The sequence below is a fragment of the Lonchura striata genome, chromosome 2, assembly GCF_050655825.1.
Source record: "Lonchura striata isolate lonStrDom1 chromosome 2, ASM5065582v1, whole genome shotgun sequence".
NCBI lineage: Eukaryota > Metazoa > Chordata > Aves > Passeriformes > Estrildidae > Lonchura > Lonchura striata.
The window spans coordinates 24,990,313-25,005,963 of NC_140704.1; the positions used below are offsets into that span (position 1 = coordinate 24,990,313).

The 15,651-nt window shown below is 39.5% G+C and overlaps 1 protein-coding gene across 21 annotated transcripts in view; it reads left to right on the forward strand.

The window, feature by feature from the left end:
- Nucleotides 1-15,651, forward strand: part of DYNC1I1 (dynein cytoplasmic 1 intermediate chain 1) — a 184,051-nt gene that overhangs the window by 39,169 nt on the left and 129,231 nt on the right. For 18 of the 21 annotated variants that reach the window (XM_021538380.4, XM_021538382.4, XM_021538378.4 and 15 more), the window contains 2 exons: nt 632-691; nt 4,599-4,714. In XM_021538380.4, coding sequence (XP_021394055.1) covers nt 632-691; nt 4,599-4,714 — 176 coding nt within the window. The remainder of the gene's footprint in view (nt 1-631; nt 692-4,598; nt 4,715-15,651) is intronic. The other 3 variants (XM_085567046.1, XM_085567065.1, XM_085567072.1) reach the window with 1 other exon arrangement.

The following is a 15,651-nucleotide window of genomic DNA, read 5'->3' on the forward strand; positions in this document are numbered from 1 at the left end:
TAAGAGGTTGTCATAGATCTGATTTTCTCAGATGTATTATTAGCCTCTTCCCCAGGAATTTTATTGGGGGAAAGAAGAAGAACTGTTTTTTTTTGTCCCAGATGCCCTCAGAGTATGTCAGATCTGGTATCAGTGTGCCATTTGTTGTCATATGCACTACGTGATGTTCCTGCCCAGAGCAGTGTTGTACAGGATGGATTACTGTCTATCTCAGGAGTGTGTGAAGGGATAAACTCTTCAGTGGAGTTCATGGCAAGTGCTCAGTCTACCTTATCATAAAAACATAAATAAATTGTGCCTGCAGATTTTGCAAATTATTGTGAATCCATCAACCTAAGTTTAAGAGTTAGAATTTTTCAGGAAAAGGAAAAAAACCCAAATTTATGTGTCATTAATCAATATGTGACAGAAAATCCAGCTTCTTTCCTCTGTTTATCAATAATAGGTAATTTTATTAATTTGCCTGCCCTGTCTCAGTTTGACATATGGTGGCTGTTGCTTGCACCTGAAGGTTGAATGTACTACATAGAGCATGTAACTAAGGAGATGGGGTTTTGTTCATCCTTTCAGTTAATTCTGTGTGTTCTTTTTTTCCTTCCCCTTCGTGCTGCACGGCTGATTACCACCCTAGGACCTTGCAATGGGACACAGACCCCTCAGTGCTGCAACTCCAGTCTGACTCTGAACTTGGGTATATGTCAGCTCTTTTTGTTATCATTTCTTTGCAAGAATTATGTTGAAAATGCTTCCTAGTTGAGCTGGTTGTGTGTGATTTTAATTTGCTTTTTTGACTCAAAAAGATCATAATTTAAGTTTCCTTTTTTAGTTTAATAAATAAGAAGCTTCAGCAAAGTCATACTTGTGGGAAGAAAACCCAGCTATTTAAACAAGCTTATGAAAAGATAAATTGCTATTTCTGTTGCCTGAAACACAATACAAATAACTATTTCATTTCAGATGAAATGTTATTATTGTGGCATATATGCGCATGTATAGTTACATTGATCTTGTTTGTACCTGTTGATTCAGACTGTTCTCTCTGAATCATTTGCAAGATACTCTTCCTCCTCCTTTCAGCTCGCTATAGTTATGCTGTTTCCACACACAGTAACAATGTCCCCTTTTCCCTTAGGAGCTGTGTATGTGCTTAAAATTGTACGCTTAAGTATGATCCTAGTCCAAGTGCCATCTTAGTTGAGTTCAGGCCCATGAAGCTTTCTAAAAATTTTAATAGAGCTAAAATTAATATTTTATAGTTTGGGAACTTCTTTAGTCCAACAAGTAAAAAAAAAAAAAAAGTTAATTTAAATTATGTAGAAATGCTTGCCTGCAAAGGCATTTAGGATAACCTGTTCCTCTGAAAGGGTGGATAGCAGTACCTCAAGTTCTCCAGAGCATGAGTCATAGGTAAAACCAAATCAATGCTCTGAAAAATTTGTTCTACCAATGAACTTACAGGGTTGCCTGTTTTGAATCTCCAGGCAACTCTCTAATGCTTTTGGCTTGTTTATGTGCTACTTCATTCACCATACTGTAAGAAAAACAACAGCTTCCCTTTAGCTGCTGATTGACAGTGCTCCCAGCTGCAGTTAGGCGTGTTAGGTCTATTCATCAGGAAAGATCCAGAAGGAAAGTATCCAGTGAGTTTTCTAAGCAGAAATATTTCTCCATATCTAGAACTCCTAGGAATGTTTGTAGTTTACACATGAATGTGACTTCCCATAGGTCACATGTCTACAACTTTACCTAGGCTGTACCAAAAAGGTAGAGTTCTTTGAGCTATTTAACCTACAGAAACTTTGCAGAAATCCCAGCTGGTTTTTTTACAGAAGTTTGAATTAAAAGATGAAGACTCCTAGGAGCAAGGTTTCTCAAACAGCTGTGCAAAGCAAGTTCCTTTACCTGACTCATGAAAAAATAACTATATGTAGAGACTTAAATCAGTTACTAGCAGCCAGTGCAAAGACAGAAAAGAAGCATGCCAAAGAGCAAATCCACAGGTATACATTTTAATGGAAGTCCTCTCCCTTTTGAAAGAAAGCTGTCTTCAAACACAAGGCAGAGTTAGACTATCCTCTGGTGTCCTGAGACTAGAGCGAAAAAAAAAAAAAAACCAACAAAACCAATGCAAAACAGATCCTGCAGTCAGCAATTAAATTATGTGTGTCTCAAAACACTTCTAGCAGATACATATTTCTTATGATACCTATAGATAGAAGAATCATTTTTAATGCATGGGTTTTAGTCAATATCCTCCTACTGACATCCCATTAGCAGTCTGGAAAGGAATCCTTCAAAGCTTATGTGTTCTCTAAAATTAATATTTTTGAATTTATTAGAATTATAAGCACCTCAGATGAAAAATGGGGATGAGAAAACAACAGACCATTTAGTATTGCCCTAAAAAGAACTAAAGACTAGAACATTACAGCACATATTCGATCATGTCCAGATATTGAAAGGATACTCCAGTTGTCCCTGAGTGCTTGGGACCAAAGGCTAGGCCAGTTTTTAGTAACAAGAGCAATTAGAGGTGGCTTGACACAGGCAAACAGCAATCAATAGATCACATTCCTTCAGATGAGGAAGGACCTTCCAGTCTTCACCAGTAATTACAGGATATGGGTGGCACAAGGCATTTGTGCAGGCACCAGCAGTTACTGAATTGAGAGTGTTTCAGATGAAGAATTCCATGCATTGTGTCAGCACAGTTCTGTAGGAAGTGGCTCACTCCTGGGACTCATTGGGCAGAGATTCAATCCACCCAAGTAGGAGTTAAATCCAGCTCTCTGTTTGGGTCATGTTCCCCATCCTCAGGCAGTCCAGGAGATACAGACCTCACGTGAAACTGTTTTAGAATTAGGTGAGGTTCTAATTAACTCCAGACTAGACACATAATTAATTAGAGATTATATTTAACCAAGACCACTGTCAAGAGACTCTTTCAATGCAAAGGCTTAAGAACCTCAGTAAATGGAAAGAGTAGCCTGGGGCAGCAGGGCTGGTTACATAGAGAAGTCAAAGTGACCAAGAAGGCAACAGAGACTGAATATCTGGTGCTGAGGGAGGGAAAAGCACATGAGAGTCTGCTGGGGTGAGATATTTATTAAAGATTGAATTCACATAGAGACCATAAGTTAAAGCAGCTACAAAATGTAAAGCTACTAAAATTTTTGCTAGCTGAAGAAACTTTCCTCCCCCGGTAACGAGGTAAAAGTTTCTCTGTAGAGTTTTTATAGACAATTGTAGACTTTGTTCGTATTGGCAGAGTCAGAGATGGTTTTAAGGAGGGAGACTTGTTAATTTTTCTTCTTTGAAAAGATCAGAGCTACAACAGCTGTTTATCTCTAGTGCGTTGTTACACAATACAGCTGATTTGCACCTATTACTTGCTGAATCTAATTGTAGTCATCTTAATAACAACCCAGGTAGTAAAATAGATCAGAAAAAAATATGGCTGATGCAGCTGAAAAGTTCAGCAGGTGGTACCCAATGATGACAGTTTCCTTTTTAGACTCCCATTTCCTTTCAGACATCATTCTTAATTGAATACTTAAACCACTGTAAATTAATTAGATCAAAACCCCTATGACTTCTGTTCTGACAACCTGGAAAATGAAGAGGATATAGATAATGAGTAAGAATTTTCTGTTTGTCCAAATTGTTCTCTTCAATAATGTGGCAAGTTGAGAAACATTGTGTCCAGAAATTTAGTTCCCCATAAATGCACAACTGTGCTCACACTTTTTGATTTAGGTAACTGGCCTTACTTAGTTCATTTGTCTATTGTGTTTGCATTATTTCTCTGCTGAAAGTTGGCTGTTTTTCTGGTAAAACTCTTCAAAGGAACCATTTTTATATTCTTCACTCCCTGCAGTCAGTTAGTATTCAGGAAATAAACTGATTCCTGCCCCCCCTCCCCACAGTGCTGAGTGAACTGTGCACAACTAAAAGTGTTCATGACCATTCTCAGCTGCCTCTCTTCTTTTTCCCTTACCCACTTACAGTTAGTTTGCTTCACTGATTTATTTCATATGGTTTATTTAAAGCAAGAGAAGTAGGCAAAATAGAAGGCTATAGTTGCCCTGATCCAGTTTGTTTTAGCTGTCCTCCAGCCCTTGCATTAGGACTCCACTAATCATAAATCACACCTTGCCAGTTAAAGACTCTGTTTTTGCTCCCAGCTGAATATTTGGTAGTCTAATTCACTCTGGTTTAAACCCATTGTACCCTTTCCACAACTGTGTATCCAGGCTGAGGATGAACTCCTTTGAGCAGACAGAATATCATAGTAATGATAGTATGAAAGAGAATTTTGTTGCATGTTAAGAGGGACACAAGCAGGCCATTTCTCTCTCCCATTTGCAGTCCCTTTCAGCAGCAAGCCCTAGAGGTTTAACAGCTTTACTTTATTATGGCAAGTGGTTCCCAGGTTAATTTTCTTCACTGCAGTGAGTTACTTCTCATGCATACTGTGTTGTGCTTCACCTTTACAAATACTGAAGTATTTTTATCCTGTTCATAACAGCAAACATTTGTTCGTGCTGCTGATTTACAGTTAACATGACTAACCTTTGATGTCGTGTATTTCACCTTAGACGCAGACTGCACAAACTAGGGGTGTCAAAGATTACCCAGGTCGATTTCCTACCTCGGGAGGTGGTATCGTACTCCAAGGAGACACAGACACCTCTGGCCACACATCAATCTGAAGGTAAGATTTTTTTTTCTTTAAACATTTTAAAGAATGTAATAAAAATAATAGTAAGTCAAGAGCATAGCTGCTTATCATGTTTTTTGTGCAAGCCAGCTATTGTTTATGTGATTAATGGCTGTTCTGATGAGAATAATTATAAAAATCACTTTAAATGCAGGTGGAACCAAACTATTTCTGACTTACAATGGGTTGTGCTTAGATAGCAGTTTAATGGGAACATTTTAAAAAATAAATCATTATGAATATAATTAAAATTCTGCTTTATTCATGTTTTAGTGCTTTCTCAAGGAAGTTATAAATTTTGTACTTTGTAAAGAGGCAGTGTTGGAAAGTTGCCCTCTGTTGTTTGGTCAGGGTAATTGTGTCCCTCTGCTGTAGGTGAAGCTTAGGGAGAAGTTGCAGCTTGGCTCCACGTACTGAAAAAGGAGGTTTGCATACTTTGATGTGGACAGTCTTTCTTTCTCTCTGCTGACATCATGCTGGCATCTGCACTCATGGAGCTGTTTGTTGGCTCTTTGGCTCTCTTGTTGATAAGTAAATACATGGAGTGGCAGGGGCTTGCTGATCTGCCACTGTTGTACTGCAGAATGCTGATTGCAGTTCAGTGGTACCATTCAAACTGAATGCAGAACAGTACAAATAGCCTCATGTTGTCTGTGCACTAGAACAAAACAGACAGAAGAGGAAAACCTCATAGCAGTCTTGACCATAATTTTTGCTGTTTACAATGAAAAATCAAGAAAAGTTCAACAACTGAGCAATTTCCTGCAGAAGATAATATAGAACTTTACTGGGCTTCTTTCAGAGAAGAAAAATACTCAAGTAGGTGGTGGTGGTAAATCTGTCTAAATGTAAAGTATTGTCAGGGAAAATGGAGTGATAAATGTTGCTGGGAGTTGTTGTTGGGGTTTTTTTGTAACTGTGTAACCAGGTCTGCCTTATCATGTGATAAAATATAGCCATTATCTTTTCAAGATATGTTGTTTAGCCATTACTATGGTTATGGGCTTAGTTATTTAGCATCTGAAGCCTTAGAGTTTGAGAATAGGAAACAAGAAACTTATTTACTTCAATGAGTCTTACTTCAGCATTTGGAATTCACTTTTCACTGCCTTAAATACTGGAAATGTCAAAATGCAGAATATTAGGATGAGATTGTCTCATGCTTGCTTGTTGTTTGGAAGACAACTAATGAAGGGTATAGCTGGTTGGAAAGATGGGTGAAAAGAAGACTTGGACTCCATTCAAAGTTCTTGAGCTTTTTCAAAATATCCTTATTAAGTTTCCTGCATTTGCTTCTCTAGAGAGCAAGAAAGAAACTCTGAGGTACTTTAAATGTACTGCTATTCTGCAGCTCCTTGGATGTTCTTTGTGGTAATGGCTATTGCCCACCAAACCTAATAAAACTGGAAGAGGAAGGATTCATTCTGGCAAGTCCATGTGGTGCCAGAGAGCCAGATGCTATGTGCACTGAAGTCTCAGCTTGTCAGCTGCTAATTTTAGAAGAAATAGTGTGGCATTATTCTTCACTGTATAAAAAACAGATCAACTCCTCTTTTCAGAGCAGGTAATTTGCTTTATTTCAGAGGAATAATGACATGTCATTTCTCCCACCAACTCTATTATTTAGGGAGATGTGTATATGCATCATTCAATCCTTTGATCACAAGTACCTAATTCTTTTGCTTTATTTAGGTCACAGTTAGCTTCAGCCTTTTCTTCCTTGAAGGATGACTTCAAAAACACACAGATCTTGGCTCTGGAGCCTGAAAAAAAATATGTTCTTTATTTTCCCCTTCCTCCTGCTATAATTGAAGTTGAATTCAGGTATTTGTAGGCATTGAGAGACATTTTACTAGTGTTGTTGTTTCCACTCTGGAGTTGATTAAGACCTAGAGCATGCCAAATATTTTTGAGAGGTTTCTGGAACACTTCCTTCATAGTGTAGAGGCTCTCACATCACCTCAGAAGTGGCAACCCCATGGTTGGACCCTCCAAAGCATTGCAAACCTGCTGTCTGCTAAAAACCATGACCTAGCCTCTGCCTAGGGTCCCTCAGTGCTGTGCAGCAGTGGGCTGAGCTCTGTATGACTGCCTGCCATCCACCTTTTCTGACAGGAGAACAGTCTGCACATTCAGGCTCTGCTGGATGCCTGCCTCATCTCCAGCTTACTGCTCTGCTCTTTAATGGGCCAGGAGGTAAAATCTCAGAGATGGGAGATACTCCTGTGGTCTGGGGACCCTCAGAAACTGAGGGCTGCAAGAAGGAGAAATTCTGTGATCTTTCTGGCTTTGCTCTCCAATGTCAGGAGTGTCATTATTCCTCTTTTGCAAAGTAGAAACTACTTCATCCATGAAATGAGATGTTCTCACATTCTGTGTTGACAGACTGTCACTGCAAATAGGTTAGTCAGAAAGAATAGGTCCAGTGTACAAGAGAAGATCTGACTTTCTAAAACAATGGAAGTCATGTGCACTTCATCAGTTTATAATTTTCAATGGATATTTGTTCACTGGGGAAAAACATGATCTTCCGTACTCACCTCCTGAGCAGGGTAACCTCATCCTTTGTCACAAATGTAGCCCAGTTCTGGAAAAGAGCACAGCTGAGACCTGTGATCCATCTGTTTGTCTGGCTTTTCAAACACTAAGGGTATTTTGACTATTAGAGGAAAAGAAGAATAAGCTCTCTACTCCATTTGGAAGTAGAATGGAGTAGAATGGAATGAAGTGGCAAAATGGAGGAGGAGCTCCGGAGGCTGGGTTGGGTTCTGTGTGTGTCTGACAGTGTATATCACTGAACTAAGGTTCCTGAAAGTTACCCTTTGTAAAGCAGTGGGGGAAGAGAGGGGAATTCTCTCACAGGCTCTTGTGTCTCATGACACATTGTGTCTGTTTGTGTGTGATACCAAACGTTGAGTGCCTAATGTAGGGCGAACTAAAATTCTCTAGGTGCCACTGATTGCATCGACTAGTTCTTCACTGACAGACTTGGTAAGAGAGCACTTTATATAGACATAGTGATTTAGGTTTGTCATTATTGAGTAAAATGGGTATGTCTTAAAGAGTGATACATTGGCATCATGTGGGGCCTGTGGCCTGCTTTGAGTTTTGGTAATTGGATGGGAAGTTATCTGTGACTAGCACCGATAAGCTCCAATGCTGTGAAAGCAAGTCAGACCTCTGGAATTTTATCTTTTCCATGCTAAAATCTGTGGATATTACAGATTTATTTTATACTTGGATTGTATTTATACTTTGACTGTCAAGGTCCAAGATTTCCAGGTTTAATCAGAGAGGAGATCTGTCTCTGTACATAGTTTAGGATACTGCACAGCAGACCTCTAGCCCAGCAAACTCTGCCCCAGTCCTGCTGTGCCTTGCTGTGCCTGACTGTAGCTCAGCTCTGGCTTTGGGGATGCGTTCTGTACTTTGGAAAGCCAGTCCCTGAACTGAGATCACACTTGAGCTTTCCCATGGCAAATCTGGCTAGAGCTTGTGGATCAGAAGCCAGGGTTTAACATAAATAGCTTTGGCTTTTCCCTTCCAGAGAATTGTAAGCTCAGCTCCAGTCTCAAAAGGACAAGTCTGGACCCAAGAATAGCTTTATACACCTCATTTAATGGGAAATGCAGATGCACATTTGTGCATTACCGTGCATACAACATATGTGTCAGGATACATGATAATGTATGATGGAAATTGGACATAACTTGGGGGAAAGCAAAGGCCTTCTGTTGTAAACAAAAGGAGGTGCTGAAAAGCAAAACTAGGATAGAAATCACTATTAAAAAGAGAAGATAACCTGAAGATAGATCAGTGTTAAAGCAGAAAAACTTTTCTAAAGAAGTAGAGCCTTAGGATTTGTACTAATGGACACTAATTTTGTAATAATGTTTTGTAACTTTGTAAAACACTATGCTCCATCCTAAGCAGTCCCATGTATCACTAGGTGTTCTTAGCTAGCTATAAAAAATCCAGTTTGCCTTTTCTTCTCTGACTGCAGTTCATCAGAGTTGTGGATCTCAATAGCTGACATAAGCACTCTGATTCAAGATGGCTTTGTTTGATTAATTCAACAAAACTTAATTTGTACTGTTGTACCAGACTCTACAAAATTGGATGAGATTAGAATGAAGTGGTGCAAAGATTTGAGGCATTGCATTGTATAGTATTCTTTCAGTAATTCTTCTTTCCTCCTGTCACGAGTGCATCACCTTTTCTAAATAATAAGGTTTTCAAGGTGGATTTGTAAATTTTTTTTACATTTTAAATTTGCCATAAAAATCTTTCAAAGGCATTCAGGCAGCGCCCTCTGGTGGTGCAGCGGTGAAGCGCCGCGCCTGAGGAATGCCGGCAGGGAGGGATGCGGGAATGCTGAGCCACCTGCGGAAAAACACCTGATCTTTTGTCTGGGGCAAGATTTATATTAATAGAAGGTGCTTGAGTTGTATGACTGAGATGTACGAGTGCAAGTGCTGATGAAAGAAGTGTGAGAAGAAACCAAGGCATTGCACAGAAATTGGGGGAAAATATATTATTTAGAAATGTTAAAAAGCCTTGAAAAATCAGCCATAGATATTCAGAGCAATAATGACCTTCTGCAGACTCTGGTTTCTTTTTCATAAGGCACCTCTGCATTAAATGCAAGCCAAGAAGGTATCTGGTAATTCTTTATGAGGGTGGAGAGAGAACAACAGACCCGCTCACAGCTGAACCATGCATTCTCTAGACCATTCAGGCAACAAAAGATGAGGAACAAACCAAACCTTAACTGCATTCTTGATGAAACAAGGAACCAATTTTTGGCCTGTGCTGCCTTGGAGGGGACTGTTGTGGAATTTTGTTCTGTGCATGGAAACAATACTGCTTCAGAGCCTTTACAGCCAGCATGGAGAAGGACCATGCTGTACCACCCTTCCTTGCACCTTCTTGATCCTAATGGGTCTTTGCTCTGTGCTTTTAAGCAAGTGGATCCCATCCTCCACCCAAGAGTTGGGGAGCTGTTTTCTCCTAGAATAATCCAAAAAGCACTGTCGTCAATCTCCTTGTGTGGAAACCAACCTGCTCCTTTAGCTGCAGTGGGAAATAATGTGATTGAATGAGATCCTGGTACATCTGGTGTTGCTTGATGGAAAACAAGAGAGCTGATGTTAAGAGCCCTGACCTCAGACTCCTTGAAGTAGCTGCAAGTCATCACACAGTGCCTTTGACCCATCTCTGTGTCCTGACATCTGAAACTAGCAGTGATCCATGAATTCAGAGAGAAGCCCTCTAACACCTGTATGCAAATTGAATTCTTTGTTGGCTGGAAATTAAAACCTTCCTCTAAGTCTTTCTTCTCTGCAAAAGATCCTGGCCATGTTGTACACATGAACAACTGCTGTATTGAGCTGATTCGTTAAATGTTCCCCTCAAGCAATAAAATATTTCTAAACTTATTTGCAAATATATGACTAGTAGTATGTTGCAACTTAGCTTTAACATGAGAAAAAAGAAATTGTCCCACTAATGAACAGCACCATGATTTCCCCAGTCAAGTCAGTGGAATGACAGTGGCCAATTTTTCTCTATTTGGTATTTTCATGTGTTCCTAATTATCACTTTATGTATAATTTCAGCAGTATTTGAATATCCTTTGAATTAACAATATTACAATGCTCAAATGAGAAGATTCAGATCTGAAAATGTAAAAAGGGTGAAATTTGGGTTAACAGTGCTTCCAACAGAACAATGAAGACATGCCTTTTTGTTTTCTTCAGAGACAAAACACGCTTTTTCCTGCAATTCCTGTAATTCCTTCTTTAGACTAATGGGTGATGCCTATTCAGTATATACTAAGAAAACTAATACCCAGCACCTTCAATTATATCTTTAGTAACCCTTGGCAAATTCTGGCTTTGTAACATTGACCAATCTCCACTAGAATTTAAAACAAGATTAAGAAAAATGTGAATTGCAGAAGTAGCAGTTATTAATCCTCAGTGCTCTAATTAGCACTTAATCTTTCTAATCCTGTAAGTAGATACAAAATCAGGGCTGAAATACACACAGGCCATAATGTGGAAAGGCCTTCATTAGTGGTGTTGAAAAGATGTACAGAAAACTGCTTGGTTGCTTTACACTTCTCAGTTTGATCCTTGGCACTTGGACTCTAAGAGACAAAAAAGATTCTCATGCCAAAATCCCCTCCTCTGTTTTAACCCACAGTACTAATGTACTGGGTCAAAAATTACACAGCTGAAAGTTCTCCTGTTCAGCACCTCTCTATCTTCAATTCTATAGCTGAGCCTCAGCCTAAGAAGCTGGCTAATTGTGCCCCTCTATAGTCTCCCTTAATTGGCTCATTTCCATAGGAGAGGCCACCTGCCTTGGCTGGAGCAGTGTCAGCTGCTTGCCCTCAGACTAACTGGAGAGGGAGCCAAGTGCCTGGGCTAGCTAGAGTGAAGAACTTGGTGCATCCCACATGGCTGCCTGCCTCGAAGGTGAATGGGGATGCAGCCCAAGCTGAGTCTTTGTTCACCAGGTGTGTCCTCACACTCTAACCTGAGCACCTGGGCAGAGCCCTCCAGTGGCACCCCAGGGCCCCCTTCTCCCTCCCAAGAGCTGCTCCAGGGTCATCTAAAACCATGTTATATTTAGTATAAAGGCAAACTGTAGAACTCATCTGTATGTAATACTTGAGAATCCCTGCTCAAAATCAGTAGTAGCTGGATCCTTTCCAGAGAATCCTTTTGCTTGTGCACACACAAGAGTTACTCTGAAAATTGAAGAAAGGATCTGGATGAAGAAACCTTTAATGAAATGGATATGTCAGTAAAGTAAAAGTCTCAGCATGAATTCCCACTGGCCACTATTAATAGAAGATGGAATTCTCTTTTGCTGCAATACAATAGACTGTCTCCACAAATAATGTCACTTTTCAACCAGACCCTGGCTGTCACTTGCCCATCTATCTTATTTAAAATAAACTTAGCGTGTATTCACTCTGGGCCACAGTTACTTCAGAGGTATGTCCTAGCCATAAACCTCCAAACCAGCCCTCTCTCTTTCTGCAGGCTAATACCCTACTTAAAGCACACAGGAAGTGAAAACATAATCATTATTTTTCTGAAATGTGTTGAGCTTGAGCCATGAAGATTCACACTTATTCTAAGTCTATAATTGCATGTTGTTGCTGTGGATACTCCTTTTTTTTCCTCACCCCAATTGTGTTGTGGAGTTTGCTACATCCAAGCTCAGTGTGGGTTCAGCTCCTTTGTGATTGGCACAAGCAGATCCCTGCACTTATGAAAAGACTCACTGATCTCAGTAGCAGCTGCTGGGTTTTGAGGACTCTCAGAATTCACGGCTTGGTTTGGAGCTGAACTTCTTTGAAGGTCTTGCCCCAGCTGCCCAACTGGAGAATTTTTGAAATTTTAACCTTCAATCATGGCTGTTTCATATTTTATTTCTTGTCATCTCTACTCAGATGTTCACTCTTCCTCTCCTAGCCACCAGTTCTCAGCAACAACATGCTCAAAACAGCACTCATCTGCTGTGGAACACAGAAAGCACTAAAGATCTCGCTTGTGACTGCATGAAGAATTCTCTGTGTGCTGGCATTGCATTACAGATAATGGGCATGTTGAAAAAACAGCATCTTACACAGTTAAGACAGCACAAACTCCTCCTGCATTTGTTTCACAGACTTCTTACCTGTGACCTGAGATGTGCTGGGATTCACATGGGGGGATAATTGAGGCCAAAAGAGCTGAACCTAACACAGTCTTGTGAGGGGGGTATGGACCCCAGCCCAGACTGTCCTTCAGTCTGTGACCAGGTTTCCAGAGCAGTGGAACTAGTTAATTTGGTCCAGATGTCAACTGGGTATGTTGTAACATGCTCCCAGTTAGAACTTATCAAGAATAAGCATCTTTTATAATCTGCCTTTTCCTCTTTGCTATATTGGGTACTGCAGAAAGCTTGGATTCAGGATTTCCAAGTAGGCAGGGTTCCTAAGAGTTAGGCATGTTTACATACATTTTAGGGATGTGAGAGTTGCTGTTTAAGCAAAGATGTAACAAATTTGCATCTGGTTCTCATTTGTGCAGTTATGAAAAGGTGTCCAGTGAACAGTGAGCTTCCATTTTCAAGAATGCCTTGCACAGAAGGTGGAGTGTGCAGGCAGAAGTGCCCCATGACACTCTGTGCTTGGGAAACATCTCTTCTGCCATTCCTAGGTTGTAACAGGATGGAGGCAGAGAGTGAATAGGAGATTAATCTGGTCTCTCTTTTCTCTTCTTGTCTCTAGTCTAAGTACGGAACTGTGTTTAGAAGTTGCAGATACATTTATATAGTTACTTAAGTATTTACTTACAGGTGCAGCTATAGATACAATATTTACATAATGTATTAGCTATCTGTATTATATCTAAATTTACAGATACTTGTAGATACACACACAGAGCTGATCAATACAAGATCTCACTGCCTGCCAAGTGGTACCTTTGGGCTCGGAGCAATGGTGTAAGTCTCAAGAGTCTTATCTTTGTTACACTCTATATGTGTAATTCAGAGCAAGTCACAAATTGAGTTAAAATCAATGCAGAGACATAGACCCATCTCTTCATTTTCCCATAGCAGAGACCACTAAAAGTTTAAATATGAACTAAGTGAATTCACTCACCTAATTTACTACGATTTTTAGCTGTCACAGAGCTGTATGATCTGGCAGCATGACTAGTGCTAGTACCCAAGCTAACTAGCTGCATCCTTGTTGAGCTACTTCAGTAGTTCAGTGTAATCACATGCAATGGCTCTACCTTGAGGGGCCCAGCTTGTTTGTGTAAACTTCCATACTCAAACGAGTGAGACAGAACCTCACAGGAGGCAATTCACCCTATCTACTGTATTTATCATAGCACTGGAAAAATTATCTTCTATTTGTGCCTTTCTCAATTGCTTACAGGACTTAGCCAATACATTCAAATTATAACCTTAATTTTTAGATGATTAAGTTTAGGTGATTCCCACAACTTCGTGATGGGAATATGGGTAAGTGTGTTATGGATTATTTTATGTCATTCCCTGAAACAGTTTTGGAACTGCTGTTACTGCTATTTCTTTTCTTGGGCTCCTTTATCTCTTACCTAATTCCCCTTTGAGTTGCTTCTTGAGCCTCTGTGAAAGAAAAGTGAAAAAGCAGGCACCTTATTTTCTTCTGAAACCTATGTAATTGAAGACAGCACTTTCCCAGCTGATAAAGGCAATAGTATAGAGAAAAAAATATAGAAAAATTACTTTGCTCTTTTATATCTTCAGTTAAGTAGTGTTTTTGTACTATTCAGAGGACTTTATTGTGTAGACTCAATACTACACTTTATCTGCTAACATTTATTTTGATACATCAGTCTGTTTTGCATATTATGTAGTTCCTCAAATGCATATTTCTGTCCCATTTTGCTCAAGAGTTTTTCTGTACAGTAATGCCCATCAGATTCCTTCCCCCAAAGAGTGTTGAGTATTAAGTGGATAGATACCTATATCTAGAAATTACAGCACCATGACTGTGAAATGGACAAAACCACAATTTTGTTTACTGAGCTGTGGGATGGGGAATATATACTTCCATCTCTTCTTTCATCACTTTCAACCATATCACATAGGTTGTTGGACTGTTCACTTGACCTGTGATATTTCTTGTATTAGAGTGTCTTGATGAAGTATCAAAAATTAATACCCAACCCTCAGGTATTAGCTATGCAGCAAGGGTGTTTTCAGATCTAATTACTGAATTAGTACTAGTTTGCAATTATCCTTAATGAATCTGGATTAGAAAAGGTTAGTAAAAGTACCTTTTCTGTTGCACAGTTCATCAGCTTGAGATAATTTAGAAACAAAGGCTCATGTTGCAATCAGGGAAAAGACTCCCACTGACTAAAATGGGACCTGGACTGGGACCAAATTAAGTGCTTGCCATGAGCCTAAATAGCTGACATTGTCACTGACTCATCATGTGAAGCCCTTCAGTACATTGTAGAATCATTTTATTTGTATTTGATTAAATACGAAAGTATTTTGCTAGGCTTTCCAGCTTTGAAAAACAAAGTCATTTACATAAGGGCCAGGCAACCAAATAGCTGTCCTCTTTTACCCTGGTTAGCAGGCTTAATCCTGCAAATATTTATGCATGTTCTGTGCTCATCATTAGTCCTCTGACATATTTGATTGCTTGATGTCAGGCATGTGTGTGTTTGCAGGAGGGTATCTGGTGCTGTAACTTTGATTTGTTGTATCCTGTTTTGCTGATTGACTGCAAGCTCTGAAGGACAGGATTTTTCATATAGAAAACATGCTGTAAAGAAATACTGATCATGAAAATGGGTTGATGTATAATAGAATAGTTTGTGTTGGAAGAGACCTTTAAATGGCATTTAATCCAACCCTCTGAATGGGATATCTTTAATTAGATCAGGGTGCTTAGAACCCTGTGCAACCTGACCTTCAGTGGTTCCAGGGATGGGGCATCTGCCACCTCTCTGGGCAACCAGCACCAGTGTTTTACCACTCTTATTGAGAAAATACTTTTCCTTACCTTTTAGTTTAAAGCTATTGCCCCTTGTTTTATAGCAACTGGCCATACTAAATATATGTATTTTATAAAAATATCTATATCTATCTATCTATCTCTCTCTATATATGTGTGTGTGTGTGTGTGTGTGTGTGTGTTTTAAGGGGAAAATATGCTTCTTCCCTGTATTCCAGGTTGATTCACTTTGGCAACTGCTAAAAATGTGTGTTTTATTACCAACACCTTTTATCAATCCAATGAACAATAGAAACAGCAACTCTGCTCCAATACTGGCCACATCTTGCAATAATTTATAAATGCCCCATATTAAAAATAATACAGTTACTCAAACTTTTTCAAAATGTCCCAGGGTAAGCAAATG